General features: G+C 41.3%; 1 protein-coding gene across 1 annotated transcript in view; it reads left to right on the top strand.

Annotated features, from left to right (window-relative positions):
* LOC139546650 (low-density lipoprotein receptor-related protein 1B-like) overlaps positions 1-27,634 on the top strand; it is a 462,326-nt gene that overhangs the window by 157,373 nt on the left and 277,319 nt on the right. Inside the window, exon 3 of the mRNA XM_071355272.1 lies at positions 2,787-2,924. Coding sequence (XP_071211373.1) covers positions 2,787-2,924 — 138 coding nt within the window. The remainder of the gene's footprint in view (positions 1-2,786; positions 2,925-27,634) is intronic.

Below are 27,634 nucleotides of genomic sequence, written 5' to 3'. Positions count from 1 at the left end.
AATGCTCCGGTTGGAACGTTATTGGATATATATGATAACAACATCCTGAAGATTGATTCTCTATTAAGTTTGACCAGTTTAGTCAACTTGTAATATAACCTTTTGAAGTTTTCGTCCGACGTTTGCCTGCAACTGCGCCAGCGTTTGGACACGTGTACTACACATGCTAGCTAAAGTTGCTAATTGGACATAAGTAATGGACATTATCGAACAAAAAAAACGATTTATTGTGGAAATAGGATTCCTGGCATTGCATTCTGATGAAGATAATCAAAGGTAAGGGAATATTTATGATGTAATTTCGTTTTTCTGTTGACTCCAACATGGCGGAGAAATTTTGTTAAATCTGAGGGCCGTCTCAGATTATTGCATGGTGTGCTTTTTACAAAAGTTTTTAAAAAATCTGACACAGCTGTTGCATTAAGAACAAGTGTATCTTTAATTATGTGTAAAACATGTATCTTTCATCAAAGTTTATGATGAGTATTTCTGTTATTTGACGTGGCTCTCTGTAATTACTCCGGATATTTTGGAGTCATTTCTGAACATTGCGCCAATGTAAACCGAGATTTGTGGATATAAATATGCACATTATCGAACAAAACATAAATGTATTGTGTAACATGATGTCCTATGAGTGTCATCTGCTGAAGATTATCAAAGGTTAGTGATTCATTTTATCTCTATTTCTGTTTTTGTGTGACTATCTTTGGCTGGGAAAAATGGCTGTGTTTTTTGCATTTGGTGGTGAGCTAACATAAATATATGTTGTGTTTTCGCTGTAAAACATTAAAAAAATCGGACACGATGGGTAGATTAACAAGATGTTTATCTTTCATTTGCTTTATTGGACTTGTTAATGTGTGAAAGTTACATATTTCTAAAATATTTTTGAATTTGGCGCGCTGCCTTTCAGCAGAATGTTGGGGGGGGTTCCGCTAGCGGAACGTGTGTCCTAGAAAGGATAATGTGTTTGTAAATTATTTGGATGCATTAAGAAAATGGCTCTGTGGATGAGCAGCGAGCGTCAATTTTCCCTGTATGGTATTTACTTTGAAAAGCATTTTTCAAGTGAATATACTAGAAGTGGTCACACCTTTTTCTCTTCAAAAGTTGTTTTCTCATGTTGGTTGAAGTGTTAGGTGACTCCTCTCCTAGTATAATAATACTAAGGCAAAGAGTGCAACCTATTGTGTGCAATGTTGGCTTCATTCCGAAACTAATAGGATTTAACACTCAGGTCTCAGAGGAACAATGTGAAAAGAGCCCAGTTGATTTGGCTGCCATTTTGCTCATGTATGAAAGGGTCACTTATATTTGACTTTCCCTAAATCTTGCATATCCGTATGGCTGGGGTGAGGTGTCTAAGAAATAAGAGACTTAAAAAGATCTCATATGCATCACATGTAATAGTGCAGGCCTGAGAGTAGAGACCGTGGCATGGTTACAGGGAATCGTTATGGTTTCACTTCTATTGCGCCAACAAATCTATTCTTTAAATCTCTTGGGAAATGACAGACCATTTTGTAATGGCCACCTTAATTGTGGCATCATCCTGCCTTATGAAGTATAAATGAAGGCTGTGAAGAAGTAATGGCTCAGCGAGGATGGTTCAACTGCTCTTGGTTGGATATGAGTTCGTATAGAGCTACATGGAGGAACTCTGGGGATCGGTAAGAGATCCTGTCTCGTGTAACAATAAATCTCCTTGTTAAGTGGCTAGTGTTGCCGTTATTGTAATTGATACCAATGCAGTTAAGGTGCGATGTGACACATTTACAATGCTGGCTTCTTGGGTCAGATGTATTTTATGTACTCTGGTGGGCTGCTGCCACGCAGATGAAGGTCACCTATATGCCTCATGAATCCTTAAACAGCTGTTTCCTCTCTGCTCTGTGTGTGTGTGTACACTCTGTTATACGTTTCCGTATGTGGTTCAGGAGCGTGGCTTTCCCATTGTAGTTCACTGAACATCTGTTGTGTATAAAGAACAATGCCGTCAAGTGTAAACAGAATTTGCATATGCCTCCTATATATTTTACTCTGATGTGCTTCTGTGAACGGTAATCATGTTTTCTGTAGAGGAACAGTGCTGTGGGAAAAGATTATAGAGTATGAAAATAAAATGTCTCCAAACAATGATCATAAAAATAAATGCTTTTATGAGTAATTAGGTATAGTGATTAGTGTTGTGTAATTTATTGTTGATTGCTATTAGCTCAAGGTTTCAACTGGGAATTCTGAGGGTTTATTATCAAATGCACAATATGGCAATTCAGTTAATCACCTTTCGATGTTCCTCAGAATCTAACACCTAGAATTAGGTAATGAACATTAGAGCTGGGAATTGCCAGGGACATCACGATACAAGACGTACCACGATTGTCACGATTGTATATATATTGCGATTTATACTGCAATTTTATTGTGATTTGATGTTACAAACATATTGCTCACTATGTCTGCTGCAGAGAGACGAGAGAGAGCATGAGAAAACGAGTTTTGATCAGTCATGGAAATAAGTGCTGAAAACATGTTGGCTCACTTTTTATAGCTAGGATAACAAGCTATAGGATGAAAAATACCAGAGTTTTGGTGCAGGTGGTGCCGACTAGCTCTAGCTAATGCTATCTACAGTGAAAAAAAAGAGTAAAATATCCCAAAATTTGATTGCGATATGTAACTGTACAGTATAGGATTTTTCCCCCATTATTAATGAACATAGACTATTATGACATATCATACCATACAGGGCTTGCTAACAGTGACTGTCTTCTCTGTTCCAGGTGCGGGGGACGTGGTGTTGAGATGTCCCCTGAATCACATACAGTGCATAGGGACGAGGAAGTGCATTCACTTCAACAAGCTCTGCAACGGAGCCATAGACTGTGAGGATGGCTTCGATGAAGGAGTTCACTGTAGAGGTAAGAGCTGGTTGTATCTCATTCACGTCCATGAACACTGAATGGACCACATCAACAACACTGGTATTAGTGTAGCATGTGGTATAGTTATTTTTAGACAGCAGTATGTCTTTCAGCAATAATAAACTCTTATCATATTACTATAATAGTGCATTAGACCAGTTTCCCTTTCTGGCGTGGTATGGTTAAATTTTGGTAGTGCAGCTGGTCTTTTATAATTTGCCCTCTCTAGTCAAACACTGTGAGCGTGCCAAGGTTACTTCCTATCACCCAGGTAGGTTGTCAGTAACAGAGCCGGTGATTGGCTGGCCCAGCAGGTCACTAGCACCAAGTGTTGTGTTGTACACAGGTTGTTGTCGCTCACAACATTCTAAAGCCGCAACACCAAGCTGCTATAGACACCTGGCTATCTGGGATACTGACAAAGCCCACCCACCGGGCAGTGCTGATTAAGTACTCCTTAGCTGCAGTCAGCTTGGCCGGTTCGGACAATACTGTGACCTTTTTTGACCTGGAAGACATACAAGTCACACGGTGTGTCGATTCAAGGTAATGATCTTGGCTTTTGATTCGAGGAAATGCTGAAAACAGTCAAAACGCATCCCATTCACTGGGATGCCATTGGATATTTCATTGGCTGTTCTGTTCAATACAATGTTCTGCTCGGTCTGATGCATTGGCTTGGTGTGTTGGCGGAGAGTAAGACAAAGGAAAGGAATTGCATTAATATTGATCTCAAAGTGGTTGACATTGTAATAGAGCAACTGCGTAAGTGTATTTGTTTTCTAAAATCCTCTTAAAATGTACGATTTTGAATGACTATTACCTCCCAAAGTGATTTCATACAGTATTTGTTGAGTGTGCAGTTTAACTGCTGTACTGTATATAGCCTATAGACAGCTACAGGGCTGTCATTGGCCTGTGAGATCTAAACTCCATGCAGGCCTTAATGCAATAGTGCATTCTAGCCACGTCCTGTCGACCAGCATTTACCTAATCCATTAACTAAGAAGTTGTTTGAAGCCCTGTTAAGATTTTTTACGAACAAAGAAAATCTATCAATAATTGAAACAGTTGTACTGGCTTTTGTTTTAACTGTCATACTCCTCCTCAAGTTACTCATATCTGGCACCCTGCATGGATTGACTGTGGAAGTATATCTGATTTGTGGCCTTTTTAGTGATTCCATGGGATGGAATATTACAAACGCATCTCATTTGGCTGAAGTGGGAGTGGCAGTGACCTGTTGGGCTCAGCTCAGGTTGGGATACATATGTTCTACTTCACCATTATGCACATAGAGAGCACTGAGAGCAGAGCAGGCTCGATGGGAGGTAGAACAAACGGAGGAGGAATTGAGGTCACTAAGAGAAGTTAGAGAGAGAACCAGCTGGGTCTATGACAAAACTTTTCCTGCTACCACCTCCTCCCTTTCTTCTCTTATGAATATACATGGTTAAATCCCAGGAGGGCATAATACCAAGGTACCCATATGGAAAAGCACTAAACCCTTCTCTCTCACCTTCAGAAAACGTGTTTATTTTTAATCACATACTCCACTCGGGGCAGTGCACACTGGAACTCCTTCTCACAGGACTGCATGCCATGATGAACTTTTTCCACTGAGCCACCTGGCTCTGTTTGCTTAGTACAGTCTGTAAAGTAGCTTGAGGTAACTAACCTTCCTGAAGTCTACAGGTGCAGTGGTGGGAACATAGAGCAAACTGGCAACTGTACTCATATACTGCACATACAGTATACACATACTGTAACCACAATATCACAACAGCATACTTCACACACTTACAGTGGTTGCTCAACTAAAAGTTATGAGATTATGCTGCGGGATTTAGAGATAATTTGTGGGCTATTACGGGCTTTTAGCAGGACAAAAGACTCTTGTCAACACCTCTCTCTGTATTTTAATACTTTGTGCAAGGCACTTGATCACCATAAAAAATTTGTGAATGGGGCCTCCCGAGTGGAGCAGCGATCTAAGACACTGCATCACAGTGCAAGCTAAATTGTTACAGATGCTGGTTCGATACCAGTGCCGGCCGTGACTGGGAGACCCATGAGGTGTCCCTCTAAAAACAGAAATAAATCATTCTAAATAACAAATTGGCTTTATTTACAAATTAGTAAGAATGTCTCACCCCATGTTCAAGAATGGCCTTTTCCTCACTCTTTTTAGGTAATTAGAAGAAAAAAATTGTCTCCAAAATATTATTATTTTTTAAACAAGCCATAGAAAGATGGTTGCAATTTCAGTTTAATCCACCAGAAAAGACAACAAAGAATACAACAAATATTGTAAATAAACTCAAATATACTAATTGATAATAAAAAAAACATTATTGTCTGTACTAGATTTTCCGTTACTCCTGAAAGCCCTAATCTTCTCACGTAAATGAATAGAGATCCTGGTCATGGTGCTACAGTATGTTGTTACAGCATAATCACATTGAGGACAATCGGCCATCTGCCTTATACTTATGGCCTATTGTAAGCTGAAAGTCACACCTTTCCAGTACTCCTCATCCCATCCCAAACCCCAGCCTTAACACAGTTACCATTCAAAAACAAGCTGTTTACCTAAAAACAAATTACATTGCGAGCAAAGAGAACAGAGGAAATGGACATATCAAGCCACCTTCTTTCTATGTTCCTACCCATTCCAGGGTGTCATGACGTGGCCCTTTCTGGGTGTAGATTGTGACCCCCCCCTCTCTCTCTCTCCTAACCCAGGTTTTATTACCTCAGGTCATAAATACCAGGTAGAAACTGCCATGCAGTATTGAGGGAGAGAGTCTCCCAGAACAAAGAGTTTCTCTCGCCAAAACTCCTAATCCACAAAATGGGAGAACTAAACAATATTTATATTTTTGAGAATGTGGGAATGGTCCGTAGGTAATTAAAGAACAATCCTGTCAAAGTTTTTTTTATCTGTGACATCAGGGAAGGACAGGAGAACTACATAACTGTACCTCTGTGTGTGTATACTTCACAGTGATCAGATTTACATCTAATTGTTGTCAATTTGTCAATAAAATGTATGTGCAAAGATTAAACTATTTGTGAAATGATGTAATGTGATATTGGCCTTCTAAACGAGATACTTGTTAAGATGTAAAGTTTTAACTAGTCAGTGGCCACCAAGATTGAACTCTTTGGCCTGAATGCCAAGTGTCACATCTGGAGGAAACCTTGCATCATGTTGTGGGGAATTTTTTCAGCATCAGGGACAGGGAGACTAGTCAGGATCGAATGAAAGATTAATGGAGCAAAGTACAGAGAGATCCTTGATGAAAACCTGCTCCAGAGCACTCAGGACCTCAGATTGGAGCGAAGGTTCACCTTGCAATAGGACAACGACCCTAAGCACACAGCTAAGACAATGCAGGAGTGGCTTCAGGACAAGTCTCTGAATGTCCTTGAGCGGCCCAGCCAGAGCCCGGACTTGAACCCATTCGAACATCTCCGGAGAGACCTTAAAATAGCTGTGCAGCGACGCTCCCCATCCAAGCTGACAGAGCTTGAGAGGATTTGCAGAGAAAAATGGGAGAAACTTCCCAAATGATGTGTGCCAAGCTTGTAGTGCCATACCCAAGAAGACTCAAGGCTGTAATCGCTGCCAAATCTACTTCCAGAAAGTACTGTCAAAACACCTGTTTTTGCTTTGTCATTATGGTGTATTGTGTGTAGTTTGATATGGGAAAAAAACAATTTAATACCTGTTAGAATAAGGCTGTAACGTAACAACATGTGGAAAAAATCTAGGCGTCTGAATACTTTCCGAATGCACTGTAGTCCACACAGTGACCATACGTACATATCCTAACCAGAAACCATGGATTACAGTCAACATCTGCACCGAGCTAAAGGCTAGAGTTGCCGCTTTCAATGAGTGGGACATAAATCCATACACTTATAAGAAATCCTGCTAGCCCTATGACAAACCATCAAACATGCAAAGTGTCAATACAGGACTAAGATCAAATCCTACTTCACCAGCTCTGATGCTCGTCGTTTGTGGCAGGGATTGCAAACTATCACGGATTACAAAGGGAAACCCAGCCATGAGCTGCCCAGTGAGGCGAGCCTACCAGACAAACTAAATGCCTTCTATGCTCGCTTTGAGGCAAGCAACGCTGAACCATGCATGAGAGCACCAGCTGTTCTGTACGACTGTGTGATCACGCTCTCCGTAGCCGATGTGAGTAAGACCTATAACCTCTCTGGTACAAGTGGGACGGTAGAGTCCCACCTCACCAACAGCCAGTGAAATTGCAGGGCGCCAAATTCAAAACAACAGAAATCCCATAATTAAAATTCCTCAAACATACAAGTATTATCCACCATTTTAAAGATAAACTTCTTGTAAATCCAACCACAGTGTCCGATTTCAAAAAGGCTTTACTGCTAAAGCACACCATGCGATTATGTTTGGTCAGCACCTAGTCACGGAACCATACAGCCATTTTTTCAGCCAAAGAGAGGAGTCACAAAAAGCAGAAATAGAGATAAAATTAATCACTAACCTTTGATGGTCTTCATCAGATGGCACTCATAGGACTTCATGTTACACAATACATGTATGTTTTGTTCGATAAAGTTCATATTTATATCCAAAAATCTCAGTTTACATTGGCGTGTTATGGTCAGAAATGCATTGTCTCAAACAAACATCCGGTGAAAGTGCAGAGAGCCACATTAAATTACAGAAATACTCATCATAAACATTGATAAACGATACAAGTGTTGTTCATGGAAATAAAGATAAACTTCTCCTTAAGAGTCACCAACCCTGATCCGGTAGCACCCCCCACCCCCCCCCCCCCCCCCCCCCACTGAGTAGCATAGCTAGCATAGCGTCACAAGTAACTTGTAGCATCTAAATATCATTAAATCACAAGTCCAAGACACCAGATGAAAGATACAGGTCTTGTGAATAAAGCCACCATTTCAGATTTTTAAAATGTTTTACAGGGAAGACACAATATGTAAATCTATTAGCTAACCACGTTAGCAAAGGACACGATTTTTTTACTCCCAACAGTTTTTTCCTGCATCAGTAGCTATCACTAATTCGACTAAATAAAAAAATATATAGCCACTAACCAAGAAACAACTTCATAAGATGACAGTCTGATAACATATTTATGGTATAGCATAGTTTTCTTTTGGAAAAATGTGCATTTTTCAGGTATAAATCACAGTTCTACATTGCAGCTGCAATCTGAAATAGTGCTGACCCAGCCAGAACAATTACAGAGACCAACGTCATATAACGAATTACTCATCTTAAAACATTTCAGAAAAATACACAGCGTACAGATATTGAAAGCCCAACATCTGGTGAATCCAAACAATATTTCAGATTTATTAAATGTTTTATAACGAAAACAAAATGTAGCGCTAAATTAGCATAGCTATACCAGGCAGATTCGGCTAGGCGCCCACGGCCAGTTCACATGCACAACAGATATGATATAACATCGTAAATTGTGTCTTACTATGGCTGATCTTTCATCAGAATGTTGATCAAAGTGTCCTTTGTCAAGATGAGTCGTTGGTTCCGTTCAGAATTGTTCCTTTCCCACTCCATTTAGCACAGGTACTGGTCGAGTGGCACGGATCTCTCAAACGTAAATAAAATCAGACAACGGAACACCACAAAACTCCCGAAAAAATTCAAATAATCTGATTAAACTATATTGAAAAAACATACATTACGATGATATGGTCACATGTATCAAACAAAATTCGACACGGAGATAGTTTTCATCCATAACGCCAGCAAAACAGTACACAATCGCAGCTCCAACTCGTGCGAATCAGAAAACCGGAAGTTGTCGGTCACGCCAAAGAAATCTTATTTCACGTCAGTACCAGATAAACAAAGAATTTCTCCTCTGACGTCCTCTTGTCACCCAGAGGAAGGCGAATGAAGTGTGTTTCTGGTCATAGGGGTCATGACCATATATAGGCAGAGCGTTGAAGCGAGCATAGACTTCTTGCATTCTACTTCTTGGTCAGGGAAAGTGCTGTCAAATGACTTGTGTATCACTCAGAGACAAAATTGAAACGGTTTTAGAAACTAGAGATTGTTTTCTTTCCAATGGTATTATTTATATGCATATAGTAAGAGCAATAATTGAATAAGAGGCAGTTTAATCTGTAGAGCAAATTATGCTAATGGGAAAATAGCACCCCCTGTATTCTCAAGAAGTTAATGCAAAAGGTGTCAGATTTCAAAAACGCTTTACGGCGAAAGCACACTTTGCGATTATGTTAGGTCTGCACCTAGCCACAGAAACCCATACAGCCATTTTCCAGCCAAGGAAAGTGTCACAAAAGTCAGAAATAGCATTAAAATTAATCACTTACCTTTGATGATCTTCATCTGGTGGCACTCCCAGGTCTCCATGTTAGACAAAAAATGTTTGTTTTGTTCGATAATGTCCCTCTTTATGACCAAAAACCTCCTTTTTGTTTGCGCGTTTTGTCCAGAAATCCAGTAATACAAGGCGCATGCACTAATTCCAGACAAAGTCAAAAAAGTACAATAAAGTTAGTAGAAACATGCCAAACGATGTTTAAAATCAATCCTCCGGTTGTTTTTGTCATAAATAATCAATAATATTTCAACCGGACAAAAGCTTTGTCAATAGGAAAGGAGAAACAAGAAAGGCGCGCTCCCGATCAGGCGCATGGCTGATGAATGGAAATTTCCACTGGCCACTGATTGAAAGTGCTGTATCTCCCTTATTTTTCAGAGTAAAAGCTTGAAACAATGCCTAAAGACTGGCCACATGTAGAGGAAGACACGGAGCTTGTGAACTGGGTCCTAAGTCTTTGTATGGTGGATAGGCTTACAATGGAAAAACAGCCTTTCAAAATAATAGTACTTCCTGGTTGGATTTTCCTCGGGTTTTCGCCTGCCTTATCAGTTATGTTATACTCACAGACATTATTTTTTAACAGTTTTGGAAACTTTAGAGTGCTTTCTATCCAAATCTACCTTTATATGCATATCCTATCTTCTGGGCCTGAGTAGCAGGCAGTTTAATTTGGGCACGCTTTTCATCCAAAATTCCGAATGCTGCCCCCTACCCTAGTGAAGTTAAACAGGTTAAAATGCACATGGCCGCAGGACCATATTGATTACCAAGATGCGTACTCAGAACATCAAGCAAGTGTCTTCTATGACATTTTCAACCTCCCTGACCCAGTCTGTAATACCCACATGTTTCAAGCAGACCACCATAGCCTCCGTACCCAGGAACACAAAGGTAACCTGTCCAAATAACTTTCGCCGCTTAGCACTCACATCTATAGCCATGAAATGCTTTGAAAGGCTGGTCATGGCTCACATAAACACCATCATTCCAGATGCCCTGTACCCACTCCAATTCGCATACCACACCAACAGATCCACAGATGAGGCAATGTCTATTGCACTCCACACTGCCCTTTCCCACCTGGACGAAAGAAACACCTATGTGAGAGTGCCGTTCATTGACTACAACAATTACTAAGTTAAAGACCCTGGGATTTAACACCTCCCCCTGCAAATGGATACAGGACTTTCTGATGGGCCGCCCCCAGGTGGTGAGGATAAGCAACAACACATCCGCCACGCTGACCCTCAACACGGGGGCCCCTCAGGGGTATGTGCTTAGCCCCCTCCTGTACTCCCTGTTCACCCATGACTGCGTGGCCACACACGACTCCAACACGATCATAAAGTTAATGACACAAAGGTACTAGGTCAGTTCCTCAACAACGATGAGAGAGCCTACAGGGAGGAGGTCAGACCTGGCAACCTCTCCCTCAATGTCACTAAATGTATTTATAAAGCCCTTTTTACATCAACAGATTGACGTCACAAACTGCTTATACAGAAACCCAGCCTAAAACCCCAAACAGCAAGCAATGCAGATGTAGAAGCTTGGTATGGCAACTGCAAGACGCTACAGAGCGTAGTGCGTACGACCCAGTACATCACTGGGGCTGTGATCCCTGTCATCCAGGACTTTTGATGTCAGAGGAAGGCCCTAAACATCAAAGACTCGAGCCACCCAAGTCACAGTTTGCTCTCTCTGCTACCGCACTGCAAGCGGTACCGTAGAACCAAGTCTGGGACCAAATGTCTCCTGAACAGCTTCTACCCCAAAGCCATAAGACTGCTGAACAGTTAATTAAATGGCTACGCAGACTTGGTGCTACAGACTGTTCAACCTCTACCTACATGTACCGGTACTCCTTGTATATAGCCTCAATATAGTTATTTTATTGTGTTACTATTTTATTTTTATTTAATTGTTAATTTTCTTACAGAATTGTTTGGAAAGGGCTCGTAAGTAAGCGTTTCACGGGAAAGTCTACTCTTGTTTGTTCGGCGCGTGTTATATATACAATTTTATTTCACAGCCTTCCAGCTGATGGGATTTTAGGCTAGGTTTCTGTATAAGCAATTTGTGACATCTGCTGATGTACAAAGAGCGTTATAATTACATTTGATTTGATTTCATGGCGAAACTCAAGTCGCACTGCATTATTTCTGCCTCATGCACCAATTAATGTTGTTACTCCTATGACCAGAGAAAGTGAAATATTCCTCGATTTTAAACAAGTCACAAGCCGCTAACAATAACAACGCAAACCTATCGGAACACTTTGCTATACTCATTCATTGCAGCGGCAGTGCTGTTTGTAGCATGAGTGGAAGTAGAGAGAATGTGCATTTTATGGATTATACAAGTGTTGAACAAAGTGTTTACAGTGCTGAATAACTAATTAAACATGAACTTACTCATAAAAACAGCAGCTCTTTGCTGTATTCATTGAGTCTCTCTCTAGTCAAGGTTTTAAAAGTTTTGAAATCGAACTGTATCTACTTTGCTGTGCGTTCGATGCTTCTTTATACAGTCTATGTATGGCTCGAGGAAACTGTGCAGACATTATTGGCTCTGAAGAAATTTAAATAATTGTGATGTTAAGGTACAGTAAGCTTGTAGTACTGTACAAAGCAAATGAGGGAGGCATACCATACAGACTGATGAGAGCTCTAATAATTACCACTGAACCTGAACAGATTTCATGGGACGTCCAATGTTCTCCTGAACCAGTCACATTTATGGAAACATCCTGACTGGTCTCTTGTTACAGAAATACAACTGCAATAATAAGACTCCAGATGCCTTAAAACATTACAGTGATGAGGTGTAGCTGCCTGCTGCCTTAAACACTGCACTGTTAAACACTGCACTGTTTTGACAGGCGCATCTCCGTTTGATCCACAGAATATGGACCTCTCTCTGGAGTGTGGGGGTAAACTGTGCTTTTATCCTAAAAGAAACACTACGCTGCTGATTTCTCATGTCAAACTGCCACCTGTCAAAATCTGTCTGTCTGTCTGCACTGCTCAGCCTTGTTAGATAAATGTTGAAATGTTCAGTCGCTTTCTAATACATTTCATAACATTCCCCTATCCTGAACTTTTAGTCTTTAGTCTTATAGGGTTTGGGCAGTATCCAGATGTTCATATCGTCATACCGTTCTTCTCTCATCCCAGGATATACAGTATTACCGTCTTAGTACACAAAGGGGCGCCAAAGAAACACAAACAAGCCCATTGGGCGTCTAGTACCAGAATGCTAACAAAGTTAGGACAAGTAATAGCGAATTTCCATTGGCTGCTAGCTAAATATGCTAATGAAAATAAACAATTTGCATAGACAGGCAATCCAGCTCAAAAAGTTATACATATATAGGTAGGAGCTACCTAATGTCATTTTTGGTGAGTTGGGACATTTACAAGTGAATGTGAATGAGAGACGTTGTGCATATTAACAAAGTTTTGACACATACTTGTCTGAAGGAAGAACCGTACGGGCTCTGAAGCAGCATGTGTACACGATCTGTCTGTGTGGAGTCTGGAGTTGCAAGGGCGACAGGCCTGCCTGCTCTGAGAAGAGAGGGGAGGAGCAGACAGGCTGAGAACGGAGAGGAGAAAAAACACTTGGAAATCAAGTGGTGGCAGCTGTACAGATAAATAAACCAAAAGGTTTTTGACTTCTCAAACATGTCAGAAAGCGAACACTGCAGTAGATGATGACCGTCACCTTATTAATTGCAAAATTCTGCGTTTTCTCACGCAGAAGAAAAATATAAAACGCATTAGAAATATCTTGCTGCATTTTGTAAACGCAGGTCTAAAATGCTTCTTGTAATTTCTGATTGGCATCAGACTCATTTTGTGCTTCAGTTGCACTTGGATGAGAATTCACAAACAGGCATTCTATCAGCAGACAGCACTCTGACTGATGTGTAGCTACTTTTCTCCGGTAAAATGAAATATTAACTTTAAGCAAAACATTAGTAAATGTAGTTGGCTACATTCTTTCTATGATTAACATTAGAAATATAAAAATATGTTTATGCAAAAAATACCTTGCTTTTTCATTGCAAACTCATTTACTCATGGCGTTGCACTTCTGTTGTCATCTGATGGAAATTAAGATATTTTCTGCCGAATGTGTTGCAATCATGTATTTTCTGTGAAGTTAAACTATAGTTGCACATCCCTGATCATTCTATTGAAGCAAAAAAACACAGTTGACTTTCAATATAAAACGTGACCTCTGTCAATATATAGCTGGACTCACCTGCTCCCGCTTTCTCCCATTGTGCTTTTTACAAACAAACACTTGACTGGCTCAACTGTTATGGGGAACTACGGTAAGGTTCATAATGTAAAATAATGTGACAGATGAAATTAAGGACGCAATCTGTGTATTGCAAAACTTGACTGTAGGTATTGACCATCCCATGGTTATTTCCAAATACCCCGGTATATGATATATACGGTATACTGCCCAAGCGTAGTCTTATACAGAATGTCTAAATGATGAGAGCCACTCTCACTTTGGAGACTCTTCACAACAAGGCAAACTGCAAATATTGTGTTTCAGTTCACCTCTTCTATAGGTATAAAACTCCTTTCATCATCTTGTGTAGACACCAAATAAGTGTGCCTAGACAGGCTGTAAGTGATACAAATTACATACCTTTTTCTCTCCCTCCATTATTTTATAGAAACGATACATTTATTAATAGATAAATCCCCCCCTTACAGTGTAATGAAAAACCATGTCACACAAGTCTTCTCCCCTCCCTCTCTCTGCCTTTCAACAGCATTCAATTATCTCACTTGATTAACTTTTCATTACTAACAATTCAAACAAACAAACAGTGTCCTCCGGGGTGAGGGAGGCTGTGAAAAGAGACAACGTCCCTGTTACTCAAATGACTAGCCATGAATACAGTACAACTAATTTCCTCCCTCCTTCGTTTGCAACTTAAAAAATGTAATATTGCCAACGAACCATCCTTATAGAGGCAACTATTAGCATATTTATTGAATTCATCGTTGTCTAATGAAATGGAATATATTTATAGAAAAAGGGGCAAATTGCTTACAAAATAAACACAGTTTTATACTCTTACTATGACTTTATGGTAAAGTGTTGGCTTGTTTCATCATAGAATTACAGTTCATATGACTATTTTGTAAGACACTGATTGGGTTGTCACCAAGGGTTTATTTTATTTTGATTGCACTTTATATTACACTAGTTATCAGTAGTGGAGTGGTCCATGTAGGTCATCGACATGTCGTAAGTAATGAAATTCAGTTATTCCATTCAGTTAAACGTTTTGATGGGAAGTAAGGATTTTGATCTGTCTAAAGCATTCCAAGACTTTTCAAAGTCAAGGGTTGCATTATGTTTTTTTTTACCTCAGCTGTTAATTAAATCTTCTCGGTCAGCTCTGGAACCCATAATAAATAATTGTATGATAAATGGTAGAAGATACAGTGCCTTCAGAAAGTAATCATATCCCTTGACTTATTCCACATTTTGTTGTGTTACAGCCTGAGTTCGAAATTGATTAAATATATGTTTTTTCTCACCCATCTACACACAATACTTCAATTGTATTGAAAATACAGAAATATCTAATTTACTTAAGTATTAACACACCTGAGTCAATACTTTGTATAAACAACACCATTGCCAGCAATTACAGATGTGAGACGTCTTAGGTAAGTCTCTAAGAGCTTTGTACACCTGGATTGTACAGTATTTGCCCATTATTCAAGCTCTGTCAAGTTGATTGTTGATCATTGCTCAAGAATATTCAGTGTCATCTTGGTAAGCAACTCCAGTGTAGATTTGGCCTTGTTTTAGGTTATTGACTTCCTGAAAGATGATGTAATCTCCCAGTGTCTGTTGGAAAGCAGACTGAACCAGGTTTTCTTCTAGGATTTACCTGTGCTGTATTCCGTTTCTTTTTATCCTAAAAAGTCCCTAGTCCTTGTCGATGACAACCATACCCATAACATGATGCAGCCACCACAATGCTTGAAAATATCAAGAGTGGTACTCAGTGATGTGTTTTGTTGGATTTACCCCAAACATAACACATTGTATTCAGTACAAAAATGTAATTTCTTTACCACATTTTTTGAAGTTTTACTTAAGCACCTTGTTGCAAACAAAACTATTCTGTACAGGGTTCCTTCTTTTCACTCTGCCATTTAGGTTAGTATTGTGGAGTAGCTACAATGTTGTTGATCCATCCTCAGTTTTCTTATATCACAACCATTAAACTCTGTTACTGTTTTAAAATCTTCATTGGCCTCATTGTGAAATCCCTGAGCAGTTTCCTTCCTCTCCGGCAACTGAGTTAGGAAGAACACCTGTATCGTTGTAATGTCTGGGAGTATTGATACACCTCCAAAGCCTAATTAATAACTTCACCATGCTCAAAGGGATATTCAGCGTCTGCTTTTTTTAATCTACCAATCGGTGCCCTTCTTTGCGAAGTATTGAAAAACCTCCTTGGTCTTTGCAGTTGAATCTGTGCTAGATGTTACCGTGGAAACAGAGTCAATGCTCCGGCATCCAGTCTTCAGTCAAAGTTTTAAAATTGCACCTCCTCTCGTCTCTCCTTATATCAGCTATTCAGTTATTTTATTTTCAAGAGAGTCTTTATCCATAATCGTCAATTACACAGTTATAAAAAAATCTGAGGCTTACTTACTTACTATAGATATTCAATATACTGCTTCGTGTTAGTGTAGATTTGATGCAATAACACATTTGAAGGCATATGATAAAGGAATAAGGCCAATAATGTTTCTTTGACTGTAGATGTGGATTTGTATTCACACTGTAAACTCATAGCTCACAAGATACCAAACTTTAAGGCCCAACTCATTGACAGGTTTGGTTGTTACACAAGTTTCACTCTTGAATGTTGTTTTGTGTTTTGCTTGTTTAGCTGCATGCCAGGCACGCACGCACGCACGCACGCACGCACGCACGCACGCACGCACGCACGCACGCACGCACGCACACACACACACACACACACACGTCTATGTTTTGGCCGGGTATGGTTCTCAATCAGGAACAGCTGTCTATCGTTGTCTCTGATTGGGAACCATACTTAGGTAGCTCTTTTTTCCACCTGTTTTTTTTTGGAAGCTGACTTCCGTTTAGGGCACATAGCCTGTAGCTTCACGGTTATTTTTTTGTAGTGTTTGTTGTTTTGTTCGGCTTAATTTTTATCAATAAAGAGGAAATGTACGCTTACCACGCTGCACCTTGGTCCTCATCTTTCAACGGCCGTGACAATGTATGGCTCAATTTTATAACTATTTACACTGTCTGGGTCTGGACAGTTCTATGTCACATCAAAACTGACACACTTGAAGTGACTTGAATAACTTGAATACATTTTTAGATTGCTTCAATAAAACACATTCTTCTTCTCTTCTTTACACAATTTCCTAGTGTGTAGTTGAATAACTTGATCATTTTCAGATCGCTTCAAGAAAGTGTCGTTATTTTCTTCGACAGACAATTGCATAGTGTGTTATCAAAATCATGTCTGGCCGTACCCATACCAGGGGAGAAAATGTACTCCAACTTTTGGTCCATTTGAATGTTTGACCCTCTTACTCTGCCTACCCACTTAGAGGACACCCACAGTAATTAGAGAGCAGGATGGGTTAGTGTTTTAATACGAGAACAGGGGAGATCGAATGCCATGCCATGCTTATTAAAGCATCTCCAAGCTGGAAACGGCCCTGGCTTCTGTGTTGGGTCAGCATCTTAATTTGGTCATACATTAATTGGAGACCTTGAGAGCTAACGGGGAGGCTGGGTAAAGGAACAGAGAGGCTGGGTAAAGGGCCTGCCTTCCCGAAGACAAAGGCCACGCAGGTCCCATGAGGCTGGTTGGGGATGGGGGGTGTTAGCCTGGTCTTCCCCTTTTGCAGCTTTGTGGTGAAGCAATGCCAGCCATGTTTGTGTTGGCACAGGAACCAGTGCCACAGTGATCACTATGCAGGCCATGCCTGGCCATCTGTGTAGCCTCCTGTGGGGTTAACTCAAAGCCAGGTTAGCTTAGTCGCTGTGTTTTCAGGTGGATGATGGCTATATCTGTGCGTAGATAAATATAATTCAGTGGATTTTGAGTTACCATTTTGAGATCAGGATGTTATTACTCTATGTACCCTCACTCTCTCTAACTATTCCATAGACAGCCAAATGTTTGTGCAACGTTAGATATACAGTATAAGATGATATTGTTCATTTGAATTAACATTGAATTGATTTTACCTGCAGGATAGTCAATGGGATGCACACTGATAACCATGCTATATAACATGAGTTAAATACTGTATCTCCAATATAGATTTCTATGTGATGAATTACACATTTGACCAATGAATCTTGTTTCCATGGTTACCCTACATTTGAATACCTCTTAGATGTTTATGGGACTTGCATGGTTCTGGTACAGGTTCTGACCAACATTTTCACTTACAAATCGATCTGTGGACACCATAGATCGAAATGGCTTGCATTGAGCAATTGTCCTGGTTCCCACTGACACTGTAGTATATTTTTTTTTGAGCCTGTGTGACGTAGAATGGGAAATCTGAAACCACTTGAAGCTGGGATGATCCTCCTACCATTTAATTCGCTCTTCCGACTGTCTATCAACTCCTGGCTGAACAATACTTCACAGCCACTGACAAACAGCATGCCTGCAATCCTTACAACATATCGCAACAGGAGAGAGTGGATTCATCATAATAGCACATTCAGAGATCGATTTATAGACATTAATCTAAAATAATTCATAGATTTTAAACAAAACACACTTTCGATTTGTCATATGGACAAGATTAATAGGAGATGAAAGGTGAGTTCCTAACGAGCTCAGGAAGCCAAGCTAGAGCTGTGTGACGTTCACAGCAGTGGGGGCAGATGTTTTGATCAAGAGAGACCTTTCTCGAACACTAAAATACAAATATGTACACTGAACAAAAATATAAATGCAAAATGCAAAAATTTCAAGTTACAATTGATTATATTATAAGGAAATCAGTCATTTGAAATAAATTGATTAGACCCTAATCTGTGGTTTTCACATTTGTTGGTCACAAACACCTTTAAAAAAAAACGACTCAATGAAACATAAGATATTACCGCTTTTAATGTCCCGTTGGTAGGATAGTCTCGATCGTAGATCATCGAGTTTGTTTTCCAGTGATTGCATGTTGGCCAATTGAACCGATGGCAGTGGCGATTTACTCACTTGCCTCTGAATCTTCACAAAGCACCCCGACCTTCTCCTTCTGTATCTCCGCCTTTTCTTCAAGCGAATGAAGGGGATTTGGGCCTGGTCTTCGGAAAGCAGTATATCCTTCGTGCCAAATTCTTTAAAGAAAAATCTTCATCCAGTTCGAGGTGAGTAATCTCTGTTCTGATGTCCAGAAGCTCTTTTCGATCATAAGAGACTTAACTTCTTATGGCTGCAGGGGCAGTATTGAGTAGCTTGGATGAAAGGTGCACAGAGGTGCCCAGAGTAAACGGCCTGCTCCTCAGTCATAGTTGCTAATATATGCATATTATTATTAGTATTGGATAGAAAACACTCGGATGTTTCTAAAACTGTTTGAATTATGTCTGTGAGTATAACAGAACTCATATGGCAGGCAAAAACTTGAGAAAAAATCCAAACAGGAAGTGGAAATTCTGAGGCTGGTAGATTTTCAACCAAGCTCCCATTGAAATTATAGCGAGATATGGATGAGTTTTCACTTCCTACGGCTTCCACTAGATGTCAACAGTCTGTAGAACTTTGTCTGATGACTCTACTGTGAAGGGGGGCCGAAGGAGACAGGAATGAGTCACCACTGCCATGAGGTGACCATTCTTTCACCATGCGCGTTCACATAAGAGGGAGCTCCGTTCCATCGCTCATCTGAAGTCTATGTAATTCTCCGGTTGGAACGTTATTCAAGATTTATGTTAAAAACATTCTAAAGATTGATTCAACACATCGTTTGACATGTTTCTACGGACTGTTACGGAACTTTTGGACATTTCGTCAGGTTTTAGTGAACGCGCTTTCCTGACGTTGGATTTGTATACCAAACACGCGACATAAATGATGGACATTACCGAAAAAACCGAACATTTCTTGTGGAAGTGGGAGTCCTGGGAGTGCATTCCGACGAAGATCAGCAAAGGTAAGTGAAGATTTATAATGCTTTTTATGAGTTTTGTTGACTGCACAATTTGGGCGGGTAACTGTATGGCTTGCTTTTGTGGCTGAACGCTATTTTCAGATTATTGAATATTGTGTTTTGCCGTAAAGCTTTTTGAAATCTGACACAGCGGTTGCATTAAGAACAAGTGTATCTTTAATTCTATGTAAAACATGTATCTTTCATCAAAGTTTATGATGAGTATTCCTGTTATTTGATTTTCTCTGGATATTTTGGAGGCATTTCTGAACATGGCGCCAATGTAAACGGAGGTTTTTGGATATAAATATGAACTTAATCGAACAAGACATATATGTATTGTGTAATATGAAGTCCTATGCGTGTCATCTGATGAAGTTCATCAAAGGTTAGTGATTCATTTTATCGCTATTTGTGACTCCTGTCTTTGGCTGGAAAAATGGCTGAATTTGTCTTTGAGTTGGTGGTGACCTAACATAATCGTTTGTGGTGCTTTCGTTGAAAGCGAAATCGGACACTTTGGTGGGATTAACAATAAGATTACCTTTAAAATGGTATAAAACACATGTATGTTTGAGGAATTTTAATTATGAGATTTGCACTTTCACTGGCTGTTGTCATATCGATCCCGTTACCGGGATTGCAGCCGTAAGAAGTTTTAAGCAGCAACTTTATTCACAAAATAAGGTACAAACAATGCGAAAAACAAACAAAATAGCACAGTTGTTTAGGAGCCCGTAAAACGGCAGCCATCCCCTCTGGCGCCATTTTATCTTGGTGGACCAGTGGTGACAGTGAGGTTCATATGACATTCAAGGTATAGGTCTGCGCAGTACTGATTTCTTCATCCCCCTCCTGCCCGCACCTGCAGCTTTTCATATGCAACGGCCTGCAACCACTGGCTTTCTGTCCAACTCCCACCCACTACCGCAAGAACTGGCCCCTAACCCAGTTTAAATGTTATTTTAGGTGTATGTGGCCCAGCTCACTTGCCAGCCATGGTCCCAGCAATTTTGCACCCTATAGGCAATATCAAAATGTGCAAAAATAACCGAAGAAATAGGTTAAATTACCAGAGACTCTCAGGTGGCCCATTATATTAGGCTATCTGTATTACTGGGCTATATCAGCCAATAGGCTGGAAGTAGTTTGAAGAGAGCAGAGTTGCACTTTCTCTTGAGCTACGTTTTATAGCCTAACCTTTAGGAGTGGGACGCTTTTCTGATGGAGACAAATATGGGTGATCGATATTTATAGGCAATGTAGTAAATTATAGCCTAATCATATTTAGGAAGTACATTTCCTTGGAATGATAAATGCCACGTACTTCTCCGCCCCTGCAGGCTGCAGACTCTATTTAATTGAGACCACATGTGCACCTGATCTCGCATGTATGGCTACTGAACTTGAAGGAGCGAGAATGATGAGTGTGGACACTTGCACTTTTCTTGAGCTACGTTTTGCATATAGGATATAGTCTAACTTTTAGATGGACGATTTGCAGGCAGAGACAAATAAATGGGCAATCAATATTTATTGAAAATGAAAAGGCTCAACGCTCGCTCACAATGGTAGCCTATGCACGACTCACATTGGTTGAACGTGTTAATTTGCATTTTATTGCATGACATAAGTATTTGATCACCTACCAACCAGTAGGAATTCCGGCTCTCACAGACCTGTTAGTTTTTCTTTAAGAAGCCCTCCTGTTCTCCACTCATTACCTGTATTAACTGCGCCTGTTTGAACTCGTTACCTGTATAAAAGACACCTGTCCACACACTCAATCAAACAGACTCCAACCTCTCCACAATGGCCAAGACCAGAGAGCTGTGTAAGGACATCAGGGATAAAATTGTAGACCTTCACAAGGTTGGGATGGGCTACAGGACAATAGGCAAGCAGCTTGGTGAGAAGGCAACAACTGTTGGCGCAATTATTAGAAAATGGAAGAAGTTCAAGATGACGGTCAATCACCCTCGGTCTGGGGCTCCATGCAAGATCTCACCTCGTGGGGCATCAATGATCATGAGGAAGGTGAGGGATCAGCCCAGAACTACACGGCAGGACCTGGTCAATGACCTGAAGAGAGCTGGGACCACAGTCTCAAAGAAAACCATTAGTAACACACTACGCTGTCATGGATTAAAATCCTGCAGCGCAGGCAAGGTCCCCCTGCTCAAACCAGCGCATGTCCAGGCCTGTCTGAAGTTTGCCAATGACCATCTGGATGATCCAGAGGAGGAATGGGAGAAGGTCATGTGGTCTGATGAGACAAAAATAGAGCTTTTTGGTCTAAACTCCACTCGCCGTGTTTGGAGGAAGAAGAAGGATGAGTACAACCCCAAGAACACCATCCCAACCGTGAAGCATGGAGGTGGAAACATCATTCTTTGGGGATGCTTTTCTGCAAAGGGGACAGGACGACTGCACCGTATTGAGGGGAGGATGGATGGGGCTATGTATTGCGAGATCTTGGCCAACAACCTCCTTCCCTCAGTAAGAGCATTGAAGATGGGTCGTGGCTGGGTCTTCCAGCATGACAACGACCCGAAACACACAGCCAGGGCAACTAAGGAGTAAGAAGCATCTCAAGGTCCTGGAGTGGCCTAGCCAGTCTCCAGACCTGAACCCAATAGAAAATCTTTGGAGGGAGCTGAAAGTCCATATTGCCCAGCGTCAGCCCCGAAACCTGAATGATCTGGAGAAGGTCTGTATGGAGGAGTGGGACAAAATCCCTGCTGCAGTGTGTGCAAACCTGGTCAAGAACTACAGCAAATGTATGATCTCTGTAATTGCAAACAAAGGTTTCTGTACCAAATATTAAGTTCTGCTTTTCTGATGTATCAAATACTTATGTCATGCAATAAAATGCAAATTAATTACTCAAAAATGTGATTTTCTGGATTTTTGTTTTAGATTCCGTCTCTCACAGTTGAAGTGTACCTATGATAAAAAATTACAGACCTCTACATGCTTTGTAAGTAGGAAAACCTGCAAAATCGGCAGTGTTTCAAATATTTGTTCTCCCCACTGTATATGCCTTATACCCACACATGTTTCAGTGGGCATTGAATTCCCACGATACGTATCAAAGTATTGTATTGGAGGTATTCTGGTAAATGTTAACTAGCTACAAAGTAGCCTATGCCTTCCTGGCACAATTATATTATGATTATTTGCATCAATCTGTAGGCCATTTAAAAAAATGTAATTCCATTGAATGTGCTAGGCTACAGAAACACCACTAACCAAACAACAGTGCCAGGTTCCTTTGCACTTCAATTAAAGGGTAACTACACAAAAACATGTAAAAATCTAAACCTCAAAAGTGGTGTCCTGGTGTGGTTTAAGCATTGTTATGGACTTAAAACAACCAATGTTGTTGTTTTTCTTTATATAAAAAAAAAGTATGAGAGCAAAAACCTGAAAAGAAATGACTGTGAAAGACCAATATGGGATTTATCATTTAGGTCATTCAAAGTGTATGTCCTGTTTCTCATAGTATTTTTCACACAGGGTACCTTTCCTTCGCAAGGTGAGCACACTTTATCTCCCATGCAGGGTTGTTTGCGGTTTTCCCCGTAAATTGGCCTACTTTGAAAACTATGTTGCGGGGTAAATGTATTGGTCGCGGGTTGCGTATTTTTGGGCTACTTCTAAATTGCGCTGTGGCCGCCATGGCATTTCTCTCGCTCTCAAAAAAATATATATTTCACTGTGACCTGCTTCTGACTATCAGGCAGTGAGGCAGGCTGTTGCTGAGTGAGTGAGTGGTGGGGAGGGCCGGAGGGGTGTGTGTGTGTTGAGAGAGCACTGCAGCATGCAGCTTAGTCCACTATTGGCTGATTCACGTGAGTGAGAGGAGACAGAGCAGCACACGCATGTCGTGACAACTTTTTACCAGTTGTAGTTACGCTATTTAACTTGTCATTATGCATGAGTGGAAATTTGAAATGGAAGTTATGTAACTCCATCACATGCTTCTGTTATGGGGAAAATAAATGAAACTGACATTAAATGTGGAGAATGATCAGTTGCGATATTAGCATGTAAATCTTGGTGGGGCAAACAAAAAATATATATTTTTAGATGCATGCCTGCAAAGCCACTACACAACCCAACACAACATTAAACAATGCATGAATTGCACTATAACGGTGACAAACGGTGCCCACAAACTGTTAGGGCCTACATAAAGCTGTCCCAACAGCAGAGCTTTCTTTTCAGCATCATGGACTGAATCCTTACCACCGCTACACCTGGCTATCAGCGGAGCCTTGTCTGGCAGCAAAACAGTTAATTCAGCCTCATTTACTGCCATTTTAAAAAACATCACTAATATAGCTGACTTGCTTAAACAAATGTGGTTTCTACTGACAATTGAGATGTACAAACTATGGCATATGTGAACGACGAGTGGATAAGAGGCAATCCGTAATTTTGATTAAGACATTCATGAGCGAGCTAGGATGGACATAGTCAATATAACTATTTGTTCAGCACTTTTGAAATGTACAGTGACATAATTCAGAATATGGGTCATTCTTACAGTATTCTCCCTGTACACCAAATCAGAACCGTAGGATAAATTAAGGTGGCATATAAGCAGACAATGAAAGCTCTTACAATATTCAATGATTACATTTCTCTAAAACATAGGCTAAATGTGCATCACCAATTCAGAACAGTAGGTTAAGTTATGAGTAGGAAAGGGACCACATTTTTAGGGTGAGGCACATAGGCTACTAACAGCTTACTACACGCCATACACTTAATATTACTAACTTTTCTACAGTGTAGATATCTCCCTGGCATATACATTATTTATGCAGCAGCATACAAGACATTTTTGGACTCACCTTGTGCTCTGCTCACTTGAACAGGAAGTTGGTGCGGCGATCCTTCTTGTGGGAAAATTGTGTCATCAAACATTGTCATCAAAGTCTGGCATTCTCTGGATTTATGGTGCTTTTAAGACAACTGGGAACTCGGGAAAAAAAACAAAGTCGATTCATGACGTCAGTGATCTTCAAGTCGGAGCTCTAGAAAGAGGCTGAGTTCCTGACTTGGAATTTCGAGTTGGATGACCATTCAAAATGTGTTTTTACCAGTCAGAGCTAGTTTTCTTTGGCGTTCCCAGGTGTCTTGAACTCACTGAAGTCTGAGATTTCCCAGTTGTTTTTAACGCTGCAGAAGTCATGCTGGATTAACAGCATGGCCAATGTATTCAACCTATTCTGGCCCATGGTGTGTTATCCTTTTAAGCTTGGAAAAGGGATCCTTAAAAACAGATTTGGACCTGACTAGTCTCCCAGTCCCTGCCGCTGAAAAACATCGCCACAGCATGATCCTGCCACCACCATGTTTCACCGTAGGGATTGTGCCAGGTTTACTCCAGATGTGATGCTTGGCATTCAGGCCAAAGAGTTCAAACTTGGTTTCATCATACCAGAGAATCTTTTTTCTCATGGTCTGAGAGTTCTTCAGGTGCCTTTTGGCTCCAAGCGGTCTGTCATGTGCCTTTTACTGAGGAGTGGCTTCTGTCTGGTCTCTCTACCATAAAGGCCTGATTGGTGGAGTGCTGCAGAGATGGTTGTCCTCCTAGAAGGTTCTCCACAGAGGAACTCTAGAGCTCTGTCAGAGTAACCATCGGGTTCGTATTCACCTCCCTGACCAAGGCCCTTCTCCCCGATTGCTCAGTTTGACCGGGCGTCCAGCTCTAGGAAGAGTCTTGGTGGTTCCAAACTTCTTCCATTTAAGAATGGCGTAGCAGTCGGATGTGTCTTTGTCCTGTCTTGTCCCGTGTAAATAGTATTCGTATTTTTCGTATACATTTCGTATTTATTTTAATTTCACTTTCCATCTAGGAACTGAATATACATTCCTACATTCCGCCTCACCCAATGTGGTACGGACCTGCTATTTTTTATATACTTTTGAACCGTAACCCCAATCAGAAGCTAGCCAGATAACTAGCTACTAGCTAGTAGTCAGTTAGCCACTGCTGCGGTCTTCGCCCTTAACTCGGACACAGCCAGCTTCAATACCGGGCCGATACCTGCCAGTCTGCAAGCGCGATATCAACCCAGAGCATATAGGACTGCTTTTTCTCTACCACATCACCGGATTCCTGACGCAAGCTCTGGACAATTACACCGTATTATCACAGCTAGCTAGCTGCAACCGAGTGGCTACTACTGGCTAACACCTCTGTCCCGAGGCAAGCACCAGTTAGCCTTGAGCTAGCCTCGAGCTAGGCCCATCTGCCGGCTAGCTGCAGCGCGATATCAACCCAGAGCATATAGGACTGCTTTTTCTCTACCACATCACCGGATTCCTGACGCAAGCTCTGGACAATTACACCGTATTATCACAGCTAGCTAGCTGCAACCGAGTGGCTACTACTGGCTAACACCTCTGTCCCGAAGCAAGCACCAGTTAGCCTTGAGCTAGCCTCGAGCTAGGCCCATCTGCCGGCTAGCTGCAAGCGCGATATCAACCCAGAGCATATAGGACTGCTTTTTCTCTACCACATCACCGGATTCCTGACGCAAGCTCTGGACAATTACACCGTATCATCACAGCTAGCTAGCTGCAACCGAGTGGCTACTACTGGCTAACACCTCTGTCCCGAAGCAAGCACCAGTTAGCCTTGAGCTAGCCTCGAGCTAGGCCCATCTGCCGGCTAGCTGAAGAGCTAGTGCCACTGCCACTGCCACGAAGCTAGCACCAGTTAGCAAACACTATTCTACAATTCACAACCTCTCTTTCGCCATCGCCATCTGGCTTGGATTCTCTGTCGACACAACCACGTCTGAGCAGAGCCACCCCCCGGGCTACTAACTTTACACGCCGCGTGCTAGCTTAGTGGAGGCCTCCTCTGCTCCATCTACGGCTGCCCCCTGGACACTATGATCACTTGGCTACATAGCTGATGCATGCTTGACTGTCCATTAATTCACGGTACTCCATTCTGTTTATTTGTGTCTTATCTGTCGGCTCTGTGCTTTAACTCAGGATCTGTGTGTAGTTAATCCGACCCTCTCTGCCTAGTCATCGCCATTTTTTACCTGTTGTTGCTGTGTCAGACTAGCACCCTGTTATTGCTGCTGTTATCTTACCTGTTGTTTTAGCTAGCTCTCCCAATCAAGACCTGCAATCACTTTATGCCTTATTGTATGTCTCTCTCAAATATCAATATGCCTTGCATACTGTTGTTCAGGCTAGTTTTCATTGTCATTGTTTTGGTTTGCAATGGACCCTGTAGTTCCACTCTCCGTACCTCTGATACCCCCTTTGTCCCACCCCCCACACATGCGGTGACCTCACCCATTGAGACCAGCATGTCCAGAGATACAACCTCTCTTATCATCACCCAGTGCCTGGGCTTGCCTCCGCTGTACCCGCGCCCCTCCATACCCCTGTCTGCACATTATGCCCAGAATCTATTCTACCACGCCCATAAATCTGCTCCTTTTATTCTTTGTCCCCAACGCTCTAGGCGACCAGTTTTGATAGCCTTTAGCCGCACCCTCATCCTACTACTCCTCTGTTCCTCGGGTGATGTGGAGGTAAACCCAGGCCCTGCATGTCCCCAGTCACCCTCATTTGTTGACTTCTGCGATCGAAAAAGCCTTGGCCTCATGCATGTCAACATCAGAAGCCTCCTCCCTAAGTTTGCCTTACTCACCGCTTTAGCACACTCTGCCAATCCTGATGTCCTTGCCGTGTCCGAATCCTGGCTTAGGAAGGCCACCAAAAATTCAGAGATTTCCATACCCAACTATAACACTTTCCGTCAAGATAGAACTGCCAAAGGGGGAGGAGTTGCAATCTACTGCAGAGATAGCCTGCAAAGTTCTGTCATACTTTCCAGGTCTATGCCCAAACAGTTCGAACTTCTAATTTTAAAAATTAATCTCTCCAGAAATAAGTCTCTCACTGTTGCCGCCTGCTACCGACCCCCCTCAGCTCCCAGCTGTGCCCTGGACACCATCTGTGAATTGATCGCTCCCCATCTAGCTTCAGAGTTTGTTCTGTTAGGTGACCTAAACTGGGATATGCTTAACACCCCGGCAGTCCTACAATC

This window comes from Salvelinus alpinus, chromosome 20, assembly GCF_045679555.1.
Source record: "Salvelinus alpinus chromosome 20, SLU_Salpinus.1, whole genome shotgun sequence".
Taxonomy (NCBI): domain Eukaryota; kingdom Metazoa; phylum Chordata; class Actinopteri; order Salmoniformes; family Salmonidae; genus Salvelinus; species Salvelinus alpinus.
The sequence above is the reverse complement of the archived record's forward strand: the minus strand, read 5'-3'. Positions and strand labels throughout refer to the sequence as shown.